General features: G+C 52.9%; 3 protein-coding genes across 3 annotated transcripts; 1 reads left to right on the plus strand and 2 right to left on the minus strand.

The window, feature by feature from the left end:
• Positions 1-1,777: 1,777 nt before the first annotated feature.
• On the plus strand, positions 1,778-7,002 carry LOC123988700. The gene is made up of 2 exons (XM_046289451.1): positions 1,778-4,715; positions 4,820-7,002. Exons 1-2 carry the CDS (start codon positions 1,778-1,780, stop codon positions 7,000-7,002), a joined length of 5,121 nt encoding a protein of 1,706 aa, XP_046145407.1.
• An 11,286-nt stretch (positions 7,003-18,288) lies between these two features.
• Positions 18,289-19,050, minus strand: LOC123988698 (vicilin-like seed storage protein At2g18540). The gene has a single exon (XM_046289449.1). The coding sequence runs from the start codon at positions 19,048-19,050 to the stop codon at positions 18,289-18,291; it is 762 nt and encodes a 253-aa protein (XP_046145405.1).
• Positions 19,051-19,920: 870 nt separating this feature from the next.
• Positions 19,921-21,135, minus strand: LOC123988699 (golgin subfamily A member 6-like protein 22). Its single transcript, XM_046289450.1, has one exon. It carries the CDS (start codon positions 21,133-21,135, stop codon positions 19,921-19,923), a length of 1,215 nt encoding a protein of 404 aa, XP_046145406.1.
• Between the last annotated feature and the right edge of the window lie 166 nt (positions 21,136-21,301).

Below are 21,301 nucleotides of genomic sequence, written 5' to 3' on the forward strand. Positions count from 1 at the left end.
TTCCCGCTCGTCGCGTCGAGGAGAGCGGACGTGTATCGTGGTCGCTCCGTAGTTAGATTTTCAACGCGGTGGATAGCGGCTTAGTTATCTAGCGGCTTATCAATGGATAGCTGCTTCGTTTTTTGGTAAAATCATTTTTATTATGTGTTCGGAAGTGCTGTTGTGTCGTTTTTTGATTAAATATTGTGTTAATTTATTGTTAAATAACGAAAACGTGATGTGCGTGTTACGCGGCATTTTGACGTCGTGTTTCCGGTGTTCACGGTGTTAATTATAAACATTGGACATTATTTAAGGATAATTATCGTAAATTGGAATCGATTCGCAGTGAAATTCCGCGTTTTTTGGAGCCATAGCTCCAAAACAACGCATCTGATCAAAAAATGTCATAGAACATACATGGTAGGAAATTTAAGTTCCTACAAAAAACTTCTCTTAATATTTTGCAATAACTCGCACCGTTTCCGAGATATTTGCAGATTTACCTCGAGGAAAGCGGCGTCGCGCACATATTCCGAGATATTTCTTCTTCTTCTTCGTATTCTTCTGCTCAGCTGCGCTGGAAGTGGCATTGACAGCTCGGAATAGTGAACACAGCTTAGAATAGTGCAGAGTTACCTCAAAGAAAGGGGCCACAGTGTTTCTTCATGCTTATAATGTTGGTACGGCTTCGGAACTTTTAAATATCTCGATATATCTCGAAATAGAACCGCAAAGCACGCTTGCAGTAAAACATTAGTGAAGCGAGCTCGTATCACTGGTACACTTCCGTAACACTTATAGAACCCACAGATTACGGGGAGACACAAAATGAACGCGCACACACATGCACCAAAGAAGATAACCTAGCACTTAGTATCCACACAGTCATGAGGCGCCGCGAAGCACAGCAAGGGCCGCAGAGGTAGCGAATTTGTTCGAGCGTCGAACGTTAAAGCTTGAAATTTCTAGAAGCTAGATCGCTTCCTTCGTCTCAGCTGTTCGTTCCGTCGACCTCCAGCGATCTCACTCGCTCCGTTGGCCGACGTAGCGAGCCGACTGAGCTGGTAGGCCGGCGGGCGACGGCGGAGACGGGGGGGAAACATAATATAAATATGCCGCCGCATACTTGCGAACGCTGCTGCTTCTTCTTATACGTCTTCGCGTACTAGTTCTTCTGAATTTCGAACGCGTTGCTTCGGAATGCAAGAACTGTTTAACATTTCTTTCTGATTAAACTTTATTAACATACAACTACAGAGTCTAAACTTTTCTTCTTCACAAATCGCGCCTTTTTCTACACGAGCTTCGTAAACTGGAAGTCTATCGCTTCGATAAGGTCGCGCACCGGCAAAAAATCGCTTCCCAATCCGTTTTCTAACCCCTTCCCCGGTTAAGGGGCGAAAACGATCAAACATTGTTCCTTCGAACCGGATTGTGCGGTCAACGAACGTTCTTGTGCTCTTGTGCACGAGTGAGTGGTGCTAGTGACCTCCTGGAAAATTCTGGCTGGACTCCCACGCCGGAGAACTGATCTGCCGCTTCAAAATAGGATTCCACTAACCAGGCAATCAGGCATCGGAAAAAGGAGTCAAACAAGAGAAAGATAAGTCTTATTCTTTATCTAAATCATTTCTCTTGCCGTAACGGTTTCTCCGTGACGTCATGCGCGTGGGCGTTGTCTTCTGAGGTCGAGCCTGTGTTTGTAAACGCTTCGGAACGTCTCGAACTTCGAATCAACACTCGTTACTTCTAACGGCTTCGGAAACGCCCAGTTCTGAAAAATAAAAGGATTACGATGCCTGCGACGGAATACGCGGATATTTTACGGGAACAGGAGGAGCTCGGACGTTGGATCCAACGGTTTTGGACCAACCTTTGTAAATTGGGCAGGGAAAAAATTACGCGGGCAGTTTTAGAACAGCGTAGAGGTCTCCTTGAGCGATATTGGGATGCGTTTTTAAATGGTCACCGTCAACTGTTGCGATTCAAGGAAGCCCAGGACAGTGCTTACGTGGACCAAGACCGCTTTTCTACGATCGAAGAAGCTTATCTTCAGGTCGCGGCTCAGATGGCTCAGTACCAAGAGGACCTCGCGCAGGCGGGCCCCTCGCGTGGAGTGCAACCCCCTCCAGAAACACCGGGAAAGCCTCAATTGCCAAAAATACAATTACCCACTTTCTCAGGAGACCCCTTAAAATGGGAGAGTTTTCGAGATCTTTTTAAGAGTCTCGTTCACAGCGTTCCCAACCTTCAGGATGTACGGAAATTGCTGTACCTTAAGTCGGCCTTAACCGGAGAAGCAGCGGAGGTCATCCAAAATACGCCAATCACCGATGCTGGATACCAAGGAGCCTGGGAGGACCTGGAGCAGCGGTACGGGAACTTGCGTCTTCTGTCTTTCGCGCACCACAGGGCCCTTCTTTCCTGCCCTCCCGCGCAACAACAGTCTGCCGCGGAATTGAAAAGGCTGTTAGATACATTCAAACAGTCGATTAGAGCGTACACTGCGCTGAAAAAACCGGTAGCTCAGTGGGATGAGTGGTTTGTTTATTTCTTAAGCCAAAAATTGGACAAAACCACGCACCTGGTCTGGGAGACCTCTCTAGCTGATAGCCGCGACGTACCGTCGTTCCGGCAGCTTTCTCTCTTTCTGGAAAATCGCATCCAAGCGTTGGATGCTGCTCAGGAGGCCGACCCAGTGTTGCATCCCGCGACATTCAAAGGTGCTCCGGCTAAAACAAAAAGGGAGGCGCCTGTAAAACGCACTAACGTAGCAGTCTTGGCTGCTTCGGCAAAGAGTCCCGCCCCTCGTAAGTGCCCCTCGTGTGCTGGAAATCATAACTTTGCTTATTGTTCAAAGCTAAAGACGCTTCCACCTCGGCGCCGGAAGGAGCGAGCCCAGCAACTACAGGCGTGCTTTAATTGCTTGACCGTTGGCCACGACTTAACCAAGTGCCCGTCAAGCCAAGTCTGCTTAGCTTGTGGCTACAAGCACCATACGCTGCTCCATGATGCGATGCCGAATCCCACGAAGAATACGCCCGCGAACGTCGGAGACGTTTCCACATCGCAAACTTCAACGGCCTCCACCGAAACAGAAGAGAAGGGCGTGGCCGCTTCCTTTGCCTGTTCAGCTACCACTCGACCCGCCGCACTATTAGCGACGGCCAAGGTGAAGGTGGAGGCACCATCAGGAGAACTTCTCGAGGTCAGAGCCTTGTTGGACACCGGTTCGGACACGTCGCTTGTATCTGCTTGGGTAGCTCAAGCACTCCGTTTGCCACGGCGGGCGGTCAGCGTCGCCATCTCAGGAGTTCAAGAGAATGAAAGCGGAGTGGCGAAAAGTGAGGTTTCTCTTTCCTTACGCTCTCGTCTGGACCCCAGCTTTCATTTGTCGGTTCGAGCGTTGGTGCTGCGGAAACTTACTGCGTTACTTCCCGCTCGAGCAGTGCACTCACAATCCTGGCCGCATCTTCAAGGAGTGACTCTTGCGGATCCGGAATACGGAGTACCCTCTCGTATTGACTTAATCCTGGGAGCTGATATTTGTGGAGTTTTGTTACAGGACGAGTCGCGGGTCGGGCCGGTTGGCACACCGACGGCGAGGCGCACTCCTTTCGGGTGGGTGTTGATGGGCCCAGTCTCCGACACCAAAGGTCAAGGCAGCAAGGCGGTCGTCCACAGCCTTCACTGCCAAACGGACGACTCAACCAATAGGCTGCTTCGACGCTTTTGGGAGGTCGAAGCGCTACACGAGCAGCCTCCGTTATCACCAGAGGAACGGGAATGTGAGCGGCACTTTCGAGAGACACATTCTCGGGACGAAACCGGCCGCTATTCGGTACACCTACCTTTCAAATTGGATCCAAGCCTTGCCCTGAAGCCCTGCAGATCAACGGCGCTAAAGTTGCTGCTCAGCTGTGAGCGCAGGTTGGCATCCAACGAAGCCTGGCGAGACAAGTACTCGCAGTTCATGGAGGAATACGCAGCCTTGGATCACATGGAGGCGGTACCGGAGTCTGCGGTTCAGGATCCAGTTTACTATCTACCGCACCATGCCGTGGTGAAGCGATACGACCCTAGCGGCAAAATCAGGGTCGTCTTCAACGCCTCCTTTCGCACCGCCACTGGATCCTCTCTTAACGACTGTTTGATGCCTGGACCGAAACTACAGTCAGACCTCTCGATGATTCTAACGCGATGGCGCTTATTTCGAGTAGTATTTACCTCGGATATTGTTAAAATGTTCCGACAGATTCGGGTACACCACACGGATGCGGATTGGACCAGGATACTTTGGCGCTCCAGACCCGATCAACCTGTACAGGACTTCAGGCTCAAGACCGTCACCTATGGCACAGCCTGCGCACCCTTCCTAGCGCTGAGGGTGTCGGTCCAACTTGCTGAAGATGAGGAGGAGCGTTTCCCGCTGAGAGCGGTCGCAATTCGTCGGCATTCGTATGTGGACGACATTCTTGCCGGAGCCGACGACGAGAAAGCAGCCCTCGAATTGAGACGACAGGTTATCTCTATCCTGCAGTCGGGAGGGTTCGATCTGAGCAAATGGGCATCGAATAAGCCAAGCTTGCAGGAAGCGGAAGAATTTCAAACGTGCGTGTTCCAGGACTACCCTGGAGTCAGTACCTTGGGGGTCGTCTGGAGGCCAAACACGGACACCTTCTCTTTGCGTGTTCTTCCACCTCTCAATGAGCCCACGCGATACACTAAAATGCGTATCCTATCGGAAGTAGCCAGCCTCTTCGATCCTTTGGGATGGGCGGCCCCTGTTTTATTTTGGAAAAGATTCTTATGCAGGATCTTTGGATAATTGGCGCAGAATGGGATGAGGACTTACCTGAGCAACTACTTTCCGCATGGGAAACATTCCGAAGCAAGCTGAGCCAACTCGACGCTTTGGCAATTCCTCGCTGGACGAATTACTCGGCGGACATTGCGCAACTGGAGCTGCACGGGTTCTGCGATGCCTCCCAGCGAGCCTATGCAGCCGTCGTCTACCTGCGAGTGTCCAGGGGAGAGTCCAGCGTGGCCACACTGCTTGTGGCAAAAACCAAGGTGGCACCGGTCAAGGCACTTAGCATACCACGACTGGAACTGTGCGGCGCGGTGCTACTTTCCAAACTAATAGCGGAAGTACAAAAGGGATTGATCTTACCAGCAACCATCACGGCTTGGACGGACTCCAGCGTTACCCTCCACTGGATAAAAGGGCATGCCTCAACCTGGAAGCCCTTTGTTGCCCACAGGGTTGCCACCGTGCAGTCCAATGTTCCGCCTCAAAATTGGAGGCACGTGGCAACCAAAAACAACCCGGCGGATTTGGCTACCAGAGGGATAACGCCGTCGGAGCTCCTGTCGTCGCATCTATGGTGGAGTGGACCCTCTTGGCTCGTCGACTCCCCAGATCTGTGGCCTGCATCACCTCTAGGAAAGGTCGAAGAGGCGGACTTGGAGAGGGGCCGAGCACAAATCTACCTGGCAAAGGAAAACGAGGAGAACGATCTCCTATCAAGGTTTTCAAGTTTAACACGCTTAACGGCAGTGATTGCTCTCTGCTCTAGATTTCATCGACTTACCAGGAAGCTGAACACCGAAACCGGGTTTATCCGGGCTTCGGAGCGAGACGCTGCTCTACGGATCGCTATCGGGCTAGCTCAGAAGTCCGATTTCCAATCAGAGGTCGACCAGCTTCAACAGAGCAAGGAGGTACGGCGATCTTCCGCTCTTAGGGCCTTGAAGCCCTTCCTGGATGACCAAGGACTACTACGCGTCGGGGGCCGCCTCGACCTAGCCTCTATTCCCTACAACGAGAGGCACCCTTACATCATCGGGAAGAAGAATGCTTTGGCTACTCTTTTGGTTCGAGATGCCCATCTCCGCACCTTGCACGGAGGACCGCAACTCACCAGGAGCATGCTGGCGCGACGCTACTGGATAATCCATGGCCGTTCGTTGGTGAGAGACGTCATTAAAGGGTGCGTAAAATGTGCTCGCTACAGTGGTAGGCCGACCACGCAGCTGATGGCCCCCTTACCGCTCGAGCGCATCACTCCTCGGCGACCCTTTCTTTCCACCGGGGTGGACTATGCCGGACCGGTGAAGCTGCGGACATCACCAGGAAGAGGACACAAATCCTACAAGGGATATATAGCGCTGTTCATTTGCCTTACTACACGCGCATTTCATCTTGAAGCTGTCTCAGATCTTACCTCTGCCTCATTCCTAGCCGCTTTTCGCAGGTTCGTCAGTCGCAGAGGTCGCTGCGCCACCATGTTGCGCGATAATGGGACCGTTTTCCACGGAGCGGACCGGGAGTTGCGCAACATGTTCCGCGGCGCCTCCGCCTTTTACTTAGACGCTGCAGCTTCGTTGGCAGCCGATGGCACGGACTGGAGCTTCATCCCTCCGTATGCTCCGCACTTCGGGGGCCTATGGGAGGCAGGAGTTAGAACGGTTAAGCACCACCTACTGAGAATCGTCGAAAACGCTACGCTTACCTTCGAGGAGATGACAACGCTCTTGTGCCAGGTGGAAGCATGCGTAAATTCACGGCCGCTACATCCACTTTCCGACGACCCCTCGGACCTGTCGGCATTAACACCCGGACACTTTTTATTCGGTGAACCCACTTGTATCGTTCCGGATTCAGAATCCGAATCGCATAATATTTCTCTTATTTCGCGTTGGCGACAAATATCTATATTACGTTCTCACTTTTGGCACAGGTGGAGGCGGGAATATCTGCAAAGCCTTCAGCAGCTTCCCAAATGGCGTCAGCAGAAGGAGAACCTGGAGCTGGGGACACTAGTGTTACTACGCGACGAATTGCAACCTCCGGCAAAATGGCCGCTGGGCCGAGTCGAAGCCCTTCATCCAGGGCCAGATGGACGAGTGAGAGTAGCCACCTTGAGAACTATTAGCGGTTCTGTCACCAGACCAATAGTCAAGTTGTGCCCCCTCCCGGTGTCTTCTGCTGACGTCACTTCATCTGCTTCGACGTAATTTTCCGTTTGGAATTTTTCCATGCGTTTAAAAATTTATATAGTTTATGGCGGGCGGTTTGCTGCCATAGTCGATTCAATCGCATATTTCTTTTCTTTATACTTTATATTTCAAGGTTACTTATAACGTTCTATTTTTTTTATATAATTACTTACCTTTGTATTATATTAGTTGTAAGTCTTTTCACCTTTATACACTTAAAACTACACACTTGTTCAACGGTCTGATGCGCGTAACTATACTGGACGCTTTAAGGTTATATATGGGCCAGGTTTCTTTGAAGCAGTGCGTGCTTCTTTGACGTCCAAAGAAGGCGGGCGGTATGTTCGAGCGTCGAACGTTAAAGCTTGAAATTTCTAGAAGCTAGATCGCTTCCTTCGTCTCAGCTGTTCGTTCCGTCGACCTCCAGCGATCTCATTCGCTCCGTTGACCGACGTAGCGAGCCGACTGAGCTGGTAGGCCGGCGGGCGACGGCGGAGACGGGGGGGAAACATAATATAAATATGCCGCCGCATACTTGCGAACGCTGCTGCTTCTTCTTATACGTCTTCGCGTACTAGTTCTTCTGAATTTCGAACGCGTTGCTTCGGAACGCAAGAACTGTTTAACATTTCTTTCTGATTAAACTTTATTAACATACAACTACAGAGTCTAAACTTTTCTTATTCATAAATTGCGCCTTTTTCTATACGAGCTTCGTAAACTGGAAGTCTATCGCTTCGGTAAGGTCGCGCACCGGCAAAAAATCGCTTCCGAATCCGTTTTCTAACCCCTTTCCCGGTTAAGGGGCGAAAACGATCAAACAGAATTCATAGGAATTACTGATGTTGCAAAACCGAAGAAAAACCGAAGAAGTTGTAGAAAATCAAGAAAAATCAATGAAACAAAGAACGATGCAACCCCGCAGCGCCAGATGCCTGGCAGGCCACGGGACCCTCCAACGACACGTCCGACAAGCTCGGCAGCCAGCACGTGACTCCAACCTAACCGAACCTAACCTAACCTTTTTTTTTCGTGGCGAAATCTTGCATAAGACCCCCCGCGCCCCTGGCGGAGGGCAGCGGGGGAGTGTCAGATTCCTCCTGACTAAAACCCCACGGCGACCTCCTCTGGCGTATGGCAGTGGCTCCTGGACCTGATTGCTATAACTCCGGAGCCTCCCTCGCCGTGCGCTGACGGCGCACCTCATCGGGGACGTAACAACTCCCCCAGCCGGCACCAGGGGTTACACAAGGTGCGGGCTCCATCGCGGGGGAACTGGGTGCAATGGCGGCTGGGCCCCCCAGCCCGCCCCGCCTGCAGTCCCCGCGCCTCGATCTCCCCACAGGCTGCGGGGAGGAGCAACCCCCCGCCCGCCCGCGAGGAAGATCAGGCGCAGCACTTCGCTTCGCCGGCTTCCGGTGCCGGCTACACCCCGGGTCCGCGTGCGATGGGGCCCAAACAGGGCGCCTGCGGCCTGCCGAGTCGTCCCCCTGTGGGCTGCGGTGAGCCGTGGCCGGACACCCTCCAGGGGGACTCCCTCGGCTCCGCTGCTCCCCCCCTGCGGGGTTCAGCGCCACTCCCAACGTGGGAGGGAAATCGCCACTCACCGCCCGGAGTCACCCGGCCCCCCCAAGCGGACGGTGAGGGGCCCCCGATTGAGAACGGGTTCCCCACCGGCACGTCCCCGAGTCCGACCGGGGTCCGGGCTCATTTCGTAGGGGGCGGGAGGGAACACCGCGACCCCTCCCACCCCCACAGGGAACACCATCTGTAATATCTCCCCAGGAGGTGGGGGGCACCCGGACCTTTCCTTCGTACCATCGTACCTTTCACGATCCCGCTCGGACCTCTCCTTGAAGGCCATGACTTCCTCGCAGAAGGTGGTCGCGGCCCTCCATTCTGTCTCGCCCACAAGCATCTGTCTCACGACACCTGCCGGCGAGTGATCCTCCCCTATTTTTGCCGTCAGGGCATGGCTGGCCACCGCAAACACCGGGCACTCCGCCAGCGTGTGTTGTGCGGTGTACTGCGCCGCCCCGCAGAGCCAACAGTGGGGGCTCCATTCCCTGTTCCTCCGGCACAGGAACTCCCCGAACACCCCGTGTCCGGAGAGCACCTGCGTGACCCGGAACGATAGGCCGCCGTGGCCGCGGTCCCGCCACTCCGATATCATCGGCAGGACCGCCCCAAAGGCGCGGCTTCCGGCGGCAGCCCCCTCTGCTAGGGATCTCTGCCACCTTTCCGCCGCGACCAGTCGGGCCTGGCTCCGATGTTCCTCGATCGTCGGCCCCGGCGGGTCTTCCCCGGCCTGGCAGAGGGCTCGCGAATACCAGTATGTACTGCATTCGACCTCCGCCTGGTACCGGAGTGGAATGAGAACCGCCAGGACAATCGCCCCCTCGTAGGGGATCGTGGAGTAACCCCACACGATCCTGATGGCCAGCCGGCGCTCCACCCGCCGCCGCAGAGTGCAGCTGTGCCTGCTGACCGCCAGATCGCCGGTCCATATCGGAGCCCCGTTGAGGGCTATGGACCGGACGATTCCCACGTATAGGCGGCGAACCCTCACTCCCGGCCCCCCCGAGGTTGGGCAACAGGCGGCCAAGATTGGTCGCCACCTGTTCCAATAGGGGAGCCAGGCGGTCGAAGTGAACAGCGAACCGCCAGTGGCTGTCGAGATACAGGCCGAGGTATCGAAGACCCCGGCCGATCATGATCCGGCACCCGTCGACCTCGAGCCAGAGCCGGGCCGGAGGGGCTACACCACGCCGAGGTTCGAAGAACCACATGGCCTCGGTCTTGTGAGGAACCAGCGCCATACCCAGCCCCCGGATCGCTCTTCACACGATGGCGACCCCCACCTCGGCACGACGGCAGGTCCTCAACCAGTCCCGCCCAGTGGCCAGCAGGTAGTAGTCATCTGCGAATACCGTGGCCCACACCCCGGGCGGGAGGTTCACCCGCCGCGCAGCGTTGTACCCCACATTCCATAAGGGGGGCCCAGTTTGGACCCCTGGGGCACTCCGCGGTCTACCTCTCTCCAGTGCAGCGTACCGTCCCGGCCTGTGTACAGAATCCACCTGCCATCCAGGAAGGCCCTGATGATCCTCTGCAGATACGGGGGGACGTTGTGGTGAACCATCGCCCCCCGTATCGTCCCACGGGGCAGGGTGTTGAACGCGTTTGTAACGTCCAAGGAGACGCCCAGCGCCACCCCACCCCGGGACGTGGCCGACTCGGCGAGGGTGCGCACCCGCTGGATAGCGTCGATGGTGCTGCGACCCTCGCGAAACCCGAACTGGATGTTGGCCAGATCAGGGCCAACGCTCGACATGTGGTGGACGAGGCGGTTTGCGATGACACGCTCGAAGAGCTTTCCCACCTCGTCCAACAGCACAATGGGCCGGTACGCAGAGGGAGAATCTGCGGGCCGTTCGTCCTTTCGGAGGAGGACCAGCCGCCCTTCCTTTCAAATCGAGGGGAACACCCCCTGCTCCAAAGCGGCGCTGAAGAGGCGGCACAGCCTCGGACCTAGGACGCCGGACGCGATAACCCAGGCGCTGCCGGGGATGCCGTCCAAACCCGGGGCGGTCTTCTTGGCCCCGAACCTTTTGACGGCATCGTCCATCTCCTCCTCTGTGACCCCCAGGTCGGCGGACCAGGCGACGGGCTCCGCCGGCCCTTGCTGGTGGCGCGGGTGCGACGTCCCCCGGAGCGGGGGAAGAGGGTGTCTATTACCCGCGTCAGCAGCTGGGGTTCAGGCTCTCCGAGACCTGGGGCGCCCGTGCGCGGAACTTACACATGACCATCCGGTAAGGCCGCCCCCCGGGTCCTCGTCCAGAGAGCCCTGGAGTTCCTCCCACGCCCGGGATTTCGCGTACCTGATGACGAAGACCTGGTATGTGCCCCTCAGCAGATCCTCCCTCGCCGGGTCGCGGACTCGAGCCCTTCGGGCGCGCTGCCACTGGCGCCGGGCGTGCTGACACTCGGATCAGAGATCCGCAATGTCGCCCGACCACCAGCACACCGCCCTCCGGAGGGGCAGGCGCGGGGCCCGGGGCATGGCGGTGTCGCATATTGCGGTCATCGCCTCCCGGAACCGCTTGGGCTCCCCCTCAACGTCCACGACCGGCCCGGCCGGAAGAGCTGGCCAGGCCACGGCAAGGGCTGCGGCCATCAGCATGTCCTTGTCCAGCCTCGGCCCCCTGCGGCCCTGCGACCCCGCATAAGTTTCGCGGGGCCGCGCGATCGGTGTTGGGGGAGGGGCGTTCGCCCCTCCCCGGTGCTCCTCTTTCGGGGGGTGACTGGTGTCCCCCCACAGAATTCCTCTTCAGTGGGAGAGGGTGCTCCCCCCATCCTCTTCTCCACGTTGGAGACACGTTCTCCATCTCCCTCAGGTGAGGCCGTCAGGGAGTCTCCCCCGACGATGCCCCCTGGTTCTTCTGCGGATGGGATCGGTTCTGTGCCTACCCCGCTCCGGTTCCTACTTCTGGGCGATGACCGTCTCGCAGTAATCGGTCACCGCCCTCCACTGGTTCTCGCCGGCGAGCATCTCTTTCACAAGTGCCGCCGGCGAGAGATCACCACCAACGTCGCACCGCAGGGCGTGACTGTCCCGCGCTCACGTTGGACAGTGCTCCAGGGTATGTTGCGCGGTGTCCCGCCACGCCCCGCAGTGATGGCATGCTGCCGTCCCCTCCGCCCGGATCCAGTGCAGGAACTCACCGAAACAACTGTGTCCGGTGAGCACCTGTGTGGTCCTAAACGTGAGCCTTCCCTGGCCGCGGTCCCTCCATTTCTTGAGCACTGGAAGGACCGCCCCAGCCACGCGCTGGGCGCTGGCGCCGCTCTCGACGAGCTCACGTCGCCACGTATCCAGGGCTCTCTGCCGGGCCTGGCGCCTAATCCTAGTAATAGCTTCGGTCATCTCTTCTGGCGGGATCCCGTCCAGACGAAGGGCTCGCAGACGCCAGAAGACTTTGGCGTCACCCTCCGCCTGGAACTTGAAGGGTACAACCCCCGCCAGGGTCATCGCCGCCTCGTAGCGGACCGTGCCGTAACCTCTGATTACCCTGATGGCTATCCTCCTCTCAGCCCGGCGCTGCAGTTGCTGGCTGCGCCGGGAATCCATCAGGGCGTTCGCCCATATGGGCGCACCATAGAGGGCCATGCTCCGCACGATCCCCACGTAGAGACGGCGAACCTTCTCGTTGGGCCCCCCGATATTGGGCAGTAGACTGGCAAGCGCGTTGCTTGCCCTGTCTAGTCTAGGGGCCAGACGACCGAAGTGCTCCTCGAAGCGCCAGTGGCTGTCCAGGTGGAGGCCCAAGTACCTGTGGCCCTTCCCCTCCTGGACGTCGACTCCACTCACATGGACTACCGACTGGGGCCGTGGCGCAACCCCTCGTCGAGGCGAGTAAAACCACATCGCCTCGGTTTTTTGGGGAGCTAGCTGAAGCCCCAGCCGCCGGATCCCCGCGGCAACGGCAGCGACGCCAATCTCGGCGAGGCGGCTAGTCCTTTTCCACCCCCGACCGACAGCCAACACGTGCGTATCATCTGCGAAGCACGTGAGGCTCACACCGGTCGGGAGCTCGACCCGCAAGACCGGGTCGTACCCCAGGTCCCAAAGTGTGGCAACCTTTCGCAGAACCCTGGGGTACGCCACAGTCCACAACCCTCTCGTGCATCTGGCCATCCCGGCCCCTGTACACAATCTTCCTGTCCCGGAGGTAGTCGCCGACGATCCTCCTCATGTAGGGGGGCGCCTTGTGGCATATCAGCGCCCCCCTTATCGTCCCGTGAGGCAGGGTGTTGAAGGCGTTGACGATGTCTAGACTAACGCCTAACGCCACCCTGCCCCGGGACGTGGCCGAGTCGCAGCGGGAGCGCATCAACTGGAATGCGTCGATAGTGCTGCGCCCCCGCCTGGTGCCATATTGCGACTCGGCCAATTCGGGGCCCTCCTAGGACAGGTGCTGGACGAGGCGGGATACCAGAATCCGCTCGAACAACTTCCCCACCTCGTCCAACAGCACGACGGGCCGGTAGGCCGAGGGACTGTCGGCGGGTCGCCCATCCTCCCGGATGAGCACTAGCCACCCCGTATACCACTGTTCTGGGAAGACTTCATCCTTAATGCAGGCGCTGGAGAGGCGTCTCAATCTCGGACCGAGGATGCGTAGAGCCTTCACTCCGGCGCGGCCGGGGACGCCATCGGAGCCCGGAGCAGTGTTTCGGGCCCCCATCCGTTTAATCGCCCCGGCCAGCTCCTCCTCTGTGACCCCCAGTTCGTCGGACCAATCCACCTCCTCGTGGTCCGGCGGGGGGTGGGTGTGTTCCCTCTCTCGTGGGAACAAAGTGTCGACTACCCGTCCCAAAAACTGGGGGTCGAGGCTCTCCGTGACCGGGGGCGCCCAGGGCTTAAGCTTGCCCATCACCATTTTGTATGTGCACCCCCATGGGTCCTTCTGGAGAGAGCCTAGGAGCTCGTCCCATGCCCAGGATTTAGACTCCGTGATGGCTGCCTGTACGGCAGTCTCCAAAACTCGGTACTGCCCGTACAGATCCTCCTCCCTCGCTGGGTCGCGGAATGTCCTTCTTCTACGGGCCCTTTGCCACTGGCGACGGGCTGCGAAACAATCTCGTCTCAGATCACCAATTTCGCCCGTCCACCAGTAGGCGGCCCGCCTGGGGAGGTTCTTGGCCCGGGGCATGGCGGCGTCGCACACCGCCTTCATGGCATCCCGGAACCATTCTACCTCCTCCACAATGTCCGCGACCGGCCCGGCAGGTGTTGGCAGCGACGCCAGAGTGAGGGCTGCAGCCATCAGCACGTACTCGTCCATCCTCTTCAGCGCCCATCGTAGCAGTGGTGGTCCAAAAGGGCGGCGGGCGGTGGTGGTAAGGTCGAGGCGGATGTATAGATGGTCACTAAGTGTGACCGCCTCTTCCACCACCCTCCATCTCTGCACCATACGCGCGGCCAGGGGAGTAGTGAAAGACAGATCGACTATAGACTCCCCCTGGGCACGCACGCAGGTGCTAACGGACCGCACATTGAGCAGCTGGAGTCCTAGCCCCGCCGCCCAATTTACGACCGCCCTGCCTCTCGCGTCTGTCCTCGGGGAACACCAAAGTGACGCATGGGCATTAAAGTCCCCGAGGACTAGCACTGGCCAGGGGGAACAACGGGAGACAAAGTCCCCCACCCGGTCCAGGTACTGTTCATATTGCGCGAGAGGCCATCTGGGCGGGGCATAGAGCCCCACCACCGCTATTTCACCCCACAGCACGCCGACGAACCCCCGGCCCCGTTCCAGTTGGGCGGGGTGTGGGGGTACTGCGGTGCCAATAATCGTCACGGAGCCGTCCTCGTCCCCGAACCAATCTGATCTGTCGAGGACTCGGTACGACTCCGCGGCCACCGCCAACCCAGCCTTCCACTCGGCCAGGGTTTGGAACAACATGTCCTGAGCCCTGGCCGAGTGGTTCAAGTTGGCCTGAAGTATAGGGCCCATTTAAATACAATTTATATTGTATTTAAATAAATATTTAATAATATTAATTTATATATTATAATGGGAAAAATTAATATTATTTAATTGTATTGTATGTCTTTATTCAATTGCCAATGGGATTATTAGGCGCTTTTGCTAGGAGCGGTCCCGAACCTTTACAAAAATAATACTCCGCGTGCCAAACCTGTATCAAAAATATAATCTAAAAATGAATTAATAATAACAGGCACTTACGCCATATGTCTTTACCCAAATATACCTTTTCGGTCATATGCTATATTTACAATACTGCATCTGTATCACCTTATCACTCTACGCCCTATCCTACCTATTCTTGCCTTCCCCTCTTTTCCTTTTTATTCTATCAGTCTTAAACTATCTCCCCTCCATTTATTTTCCTGCCTTTCTTATTTCTACCTCCTTTCTTTTTACTTTCCCTTTTCTGTTCCCCTTACTTTCTGTTTTGTACTCAGTCTGGTACCCTGAACTTAAAATGAAAGTAACAGTGTAAATAAAAATAAAATTAGAAATAAAAATAAAAATAAGAATATTATAAAAACAAAAAAGGGAAAATGAAAAACTAAAGAAAAACTAAAGAAAACTAAAGAAGCGCCTTGCTATAAATCACCATATCGAAAAAGTAAGAAAAATAAAATAACATAAAAATAAAAACAGTACAATGATAATAAAAGTAACGACCTATTTTCTGTCCTACAAAATTAACCTAAATTGTCCCTGAATTCGCACATACTTTGCTATCCTCAGTTATTCTATTCTTTTCTTTACTTATGCTAAACTTAAACCTAGAACTTAAGAATAAAAATAGAAAAAGAAACTATAGAAACGCCTTGACCGTAAATCAAAATCAAAATATTCAATGAAAACAATAATTGTGATAATATCAATAACAAAACTATAAACTGTCTAACTTGGATTGTTCCTGATTTTGCACCTGCTTCACTTGCCTTAGCTAATCTATTCTTTAATTCGTTTATACTAAAACCAAAACCGAAACTAAATCTTTAGTTTTAAGCTTTCACTCTCTTCTTACTCTTCTCCGCGCTCCGTCCTTATTTTCCCTATTCTCTTCTCTTCCTCTCCTTGTTGCTTTCTTCTCCTCCTTCTTCTTGTCCCGTCTTCATCACCTTTTCGATCCTGTCCCCCGGGAGTTCCTTTCTCCATCCTCCTTTCTCCTCGCACCATACATGTTCTTCTCCTTCCACCCAGATTCTTCTATTGTTATAAACTACCCATCTTCCCCTTGCCCTCTCTTGTTTTGCCTTTTCCTTGATCAGCCATCTGATCCTTCTTTCTTCTCTTGAAAGGTCCTCATCCACCTCCACCCCACACCTTTCCCAGATTCCATTCCTCATCCAGACCATTTCTTTCTTTCTTTCTTCTTCCTCCAGCTCTGTTATTACTATTTTTCTTCCCCCATCCCCTTCTCTTTCTATTGCGGCCTTTATAATTGCCCTCGCCCCCAGTTCTTTTCTTAGGATCTTCTTAATGTTTGACATCTTTTCCTCCAGGCTCTCTCCCTGTACTCCTTTCCAGACTAAACTTTTCTTTCTTCTTTCACTTCTCACCCTTTCCATACTCCTGCTTTCTTCTTTTTCTGCACCCTTGCACTTCTTTTCTTCATCCTCCTTTTTCTCTTTTTCTTCTTCTTTCTCCCCTCTTCTTGTGTTCTCCGTTCTTTCTCTGCGCTCTTCTAATCTCCACTCTCTTATTTCCTCCCTTAGCTCTTTTATTTCTTCCCTCAGTTTTCTCATCTCCCATGTCTGCGCTTCTCGCGAATTCATTTCTTTCCCTCTCGTTCCCTTCTCGTTTCCTCGCTTGTTTGCACTTTACAAATTTGCAATTTCAATTCGCAGTTTGTTTCCACGTTAGATTTGCCACGTGTCTTTTGTGCGAATGCCTCGAGTTGCTTCCTCACCTCCTGAAATCTTCGTGATTCCACAGTGTTGCCAACCTGTTTTTACTTTCTCTTGTTGCCGCTCCTCTTCTTTTCCATCTCCCTTACTAATTGGTACCGTCGGTATAGTCGGTGTCTCTCCGCTCGACTTCCTCTACTTCTCTCACTCTTCTTTCCTTTTCCACCTCTTCCATCCACGTTTCCCCCTCTCCGTTCTCCCCTAGCAATTCCTTTACTTTCTCTTGCCATCCTTCTTTTCTCTCCTTGTTTGAACCGCACCCTTCCCACACATGCTCCCACGATTCTTGCTCCCACTTGCAGTGGGATTCTGCATACCTTCTTCTCCTCGCTTTCCCAGTATTTTGCTTCTTTTACCTCATTTCCTAATCTGAATCTGGCGACTCTTCTCCATCTTTCTTCCCTCCAGCCTTTCTCTAGATATTTTGGAGTTCCTTTACCCTTGATCGCTTTGTACCATTTGTTATATTTCGACGCTCTAATTTTGTCCCATCTCTCTTCCTCCTGTAGTCTTAAGTCTGCTTCTTCTATTTCGTCGAAGCTCATTTCCCCTTCCCTCCTTTTTGTTTCCAACTGCGCCAATTCTATTCCCCTTTCTGCGAAAAACTTTCTTCTCTCTTCCTCCCAATTGTTCTTTGCTGCCTCTCGCTGTTCCCCTCTTATTATTTCCTCCCAGCATTTTCTTGCCACTTCTCCTCCCCTCCCCTCCCCTCCCACATCCTTTTCTCGAACCCCCATGCTAGTTTCCCGGCTTTAACTCTCAGTTTCGCTCTTTGTAGTTCCTCTCTCAGCATGTAACCCGGGGTGCACCATTCCACCCCTAATATCCATCTCAGGTACCTCTCCTGCAGTCTTTCTACTTCTTTCCATTCCCTCCACCCCCACACTTCAGCGCCATACGATATTACAGTCCATACCAATCTGTCCCATACCCAACTCCTGTTCTTCCAGTCTTTTCCAAATCTTCTTTTCCCAATCCCCCACACTTGTCTCATTACCACGCTAGCTCTACTCACTCTGTCTTTTACGTGTAGTTCGCTCCCTCCGTTTCTTTTAAACGTGTATCCTAGATACTTGAACGCTTCCACCTCTTCCATTTTCTTTCCCTTCCAGAGCCAGTCTCTCTTCTTCCATCTTCCTCCCCCCTTTCTGAATCTCATCACCTTTGATTTTTCCCTATTCAATTCCAGCCTCTTCTTGTCCAGGTGTCTCTCTAGCTTCTTTATATGCGTAAGCCAGTGTGCATATTTTCCTCTCCCCTATCTTGATCCCCCCCATTCCTCCTTTCCTTATTTCCTCTTCCATATCCGCCGTAAGCAGATTATATAGAATTGGACTTAGCGGGCACCCTTGCCTTAGTCCTCTCGCCGTCCAGAAGGGTTCTGACATCCCTTCGCTCGTCCTTACCCTGCTTTTGGTTTCTTTCAATACTTCTTTTACCCTTTCTCTTAACCCTTTCCTTACCCCTCTTTCCCTTAGAGCCTCCATCAGCACTCCCCTATCCACCGAATCGAAGGCGGCTTTTAGGTCGACAAAGCACGCCACCACTTTCCCTTTCTCTTTCTTAATCTGCCTGTTTACTACATAGTTCAGTGTGAATATATTATCCATGGTTCCCATTCCTTTTCTGAATCCTGTCTGGCTGTCTGGTATCATTCCTTTGTCTTCAGCCTCTTTCCTTATTCTCTCCGTTAGCACCGCCGCGTATATCTTGTACAATGTTGGCATCAGGGTCACTCCCCTGTAGTCACTGGTTTGTTTTCCTTTCCCTTTCTTTCTGATTGGTGCAATTATACCCTCCTTCCATCCCTCTGGCCACCCTTCTCCCTTCCATACTCTGTTGCAAGTTTCCTAAATCCATTTCGATACTTCCTCCCCTCCGTACTTCCATACCTCATTCGGTATTCCATCTCCGCCTACTGCTTTCCCATCCTTCAGCTTTGCTTCCGCTCTTCTGATTTCCTCCCTGTTTATTTCTTCCTCTTGCGCCCCCTCTTCTTCCTCCTCCGGCTTTCTCTCGCCACCCATCACTACTTTTTCTTCTGTCCCACCTAACAGGTTCATAAAGTGGATTTTCCACTCGTCCTCCTTTATATTTGCGTGAACCTGTTCTCTTTTCTTCCTTTCTCTGTTCACTATTCTCCATACCTCTCTGTCTGTTCTGGCTTCCTCCACCTCTTTTATGAACCTCTTGTTTTTCTCCCTCTTTTTATCTTTGCATAAACTGTTGTATTCCCTCTTTGCTTTGCTATAGCTTTCTCCCTCCGTCCGCCCCTTCCGCCACTCCCTTAGTACTCCGCTAAGCTCCCTTTTCCTTTTCTTGCATTCCTCATCCCACCATCCTTTTTTCTTACTCCTCTGCTCCTTTTCTCTGCTTTTTTCTAATCCTCTTTTGAATTGCTCTATCATTGCTTCCATATCCTCTTCAATTTTGCCGTCCCTGCTTCTCCTCCAGTTTAGTTCTTCCCTGAACTTTCTCCTCCCCTGTTCCGTCCAGTTTCCTCTCGTTGTTGTTCTCCTTTCCTTTTTTGCTTTCGTCCTTTGTATACCTCCCGCCCTCAGTTTCACTATCACCGGGTGGTGGTCTGAGTCTACACTGTCCCTCACTTCCATGCATACAATTCCTTCCCTCCCCACTACTTCCGCTATCACATAGTCAATCACCGTGTCTCCTCTGGCCCCTGTGTAGGTAAATTCTCCCTCTTCATCCCCTTCTACGTTCCCATTCACAATTGACCAGCCCGTCTCCCTTAAAATTTCCAGCAATCTTTTTCCGTCCCCGTTGATCTTCTTGTCCTTGGATCTTCTTCTCTTTTCCCCCTCCTCCTACTCCCCTTTTTTTGTGCTCCTCCTTCCTCTCCTGTTCTCGCATTGAAGTCACCCCCAATTATCGTCCTTCCTTCCCCCTCAATTTCCTCTAGCCATGGTTTCAGCTCCTCTATCTTTGTTTCCATGTCTCCGTTTACGTACACCCCCACCAGCCTCCAATTCTCTTTCCCCCCTTGCATTCTGCCACCAATATGCCCTCTTTTTCTTCTCCTTTTCTAAACTCCCCTTCCTCCCCTATCATCTCTTCTTTTACCCCCATTAGCATCCCTCCCATTACTCTTCCTTTTTTGTTCCTTCTGCTCGCTAATTGTACCTCCCACCTGTACCCTTTTGGTAGCCTGTCTTTCATATTTTCCCACCCCCTTTCCTCCAACCATGTCTCTATGAGTATTACCGCGTCCCATTTCTTTATTGTTTCCCAAAAATCTTCATCTTTGTTTCTTACTCCCGCACAGTTCCAGAATCCTACTGCCCATACTCCCCCTTCCTCCTCTTCTTTGTTTTTCTTCTCATCTGTCCTTTTACTTATTTTTCTATCTGTTGTTCCCTTCTTCTCGTCCCTCCTTCCGCTCTCTTCTTTCCGTCCCTCGTCCGCTGTTCCTTACCTTCCTCTTTTCTTTTGCTTGCATGGTCTTTCGAAGCTTTCTTCCGCCTCTATGTCCCCTTCTCCCCTTCCCCCTTCCTTTGTCCTCCTTCTTGGTAGGCCTTCCACTCTTTTCCCTCCCAGTCTACCAGCGCTCCTTTTTCGTCATCCCATCTCCACCATTTCCCCTCTATTCTTATTTTCCCGTGGTCTACCCACACGTATTTTCCTTTCTCTCTTTCTTCTCTTCCGATTTTTCTTAATGTCCATTGGGTCTTCCTCTCCGCCCACGTTAAGTCATCTTCTATCCTTTCTTCCCGCCCTTTTAGCCTCTTTTTATTTTCCATTATTCTCCTTTTCAGCTCGCTCGACTTTATTTTTACAAGTATCATGCTAGCGTATTTCCCTTTTTCCACCCCGCCTACCTCTTTCGCTTCTTCTATTGCGTCCTCCACCCCAATTATCTTTAGTATCTCCTCCGCCTTCTCTTTCACCCCCTCTTTTCTCACTTTCGTTCCTGTGATTGTTATGTTTTTCTTCCTCTCCTCTCTCTCTTTCTTCTCCAATTTCTTTTCTAGCTCAATGATCTTCTCATTGACCTTCTCACCTCCTAGCTCTTCTTTTCTTTTTTCTATGGACTCTTGCACCGTTTTATGCACTTTCTGTTCTATTTCATTCCATCTTGCCCCCTCTTCTCCTCTCTTTTCTAATTCCCCAATCTTTTTTATCAAAATTTCTATCTTCCCTTCCATTTCTCTCTTTTGCTCCGCCCACATGACCTCTCTTCTCATCGTATCTTCTTTTAGTTTCTCCATTTCTCCTCTTATTTCACTTCCCAGGGCCCTCATATTTGCCTCCACCCTTCCTATCTTCCCTCCCAAATCTTTTCCTAAATCTTTTACGAACTCTTTTATTTCCCCTACTCCTCCTTCGCCTTCTCTTCTTTCTTTTTTCTTCTCTGGTGACCTCCCCGTCAAGCTACTTCCTCTAAACATCCAATCATTTGTTTGCCTTCTCTCTTCGTCCTCTTTTTCTTTCGGGAGTACCTCTTCGTTTCCTTCCTCTCTTTTCCTTTTCCACATTTCCTCTAAGTTTGCCATACTTCCCAAGCTTTGCTTTTTTTCCCTTCTCAGGACCTCTATATTGGAGGGCCTGCCTCTTTTTCCCCCTTTTTCCGGTTTCTCGGGTTCCTCCCTCGCCTCCCCTTCTTTCTTTTCCCTCGCCTCGCCCTCCATTCTCTGTGTTCCCGTCCTCTTCTCTGCTCCTTCTTCTTCTTTACCGGCCATCCCTTTGTTCCTGTGGCCACCACCCTCTCTCCCCCAGGTGTCACTACTTTCGGCCTCTCCTCTCTGCTTGCTGCTCTTTTCTATCCTTTCTGGGTTCTAACCTCCAAACACTTCACTTTCTTATCGTCTAATTTCCTCTCCTTTCTCTCAAAATGGTTTTTCTCCC

This window comes from Osmia bicornis, unplaced genomic scaffold (genome assembly GCF_907164935.1).
Source record: "Osmia bicornis bicornis unplaced genomic scaffold, iOsmBic2.1, whole genome shotgun sequence".
Taxonomy (NCBI): domain Eukaryota; kingdom Metazoa; phylum Arthropoda; class Insecta; order Hymenoptera; family Megachilidae; genus Osmia; species Osmia bicornis.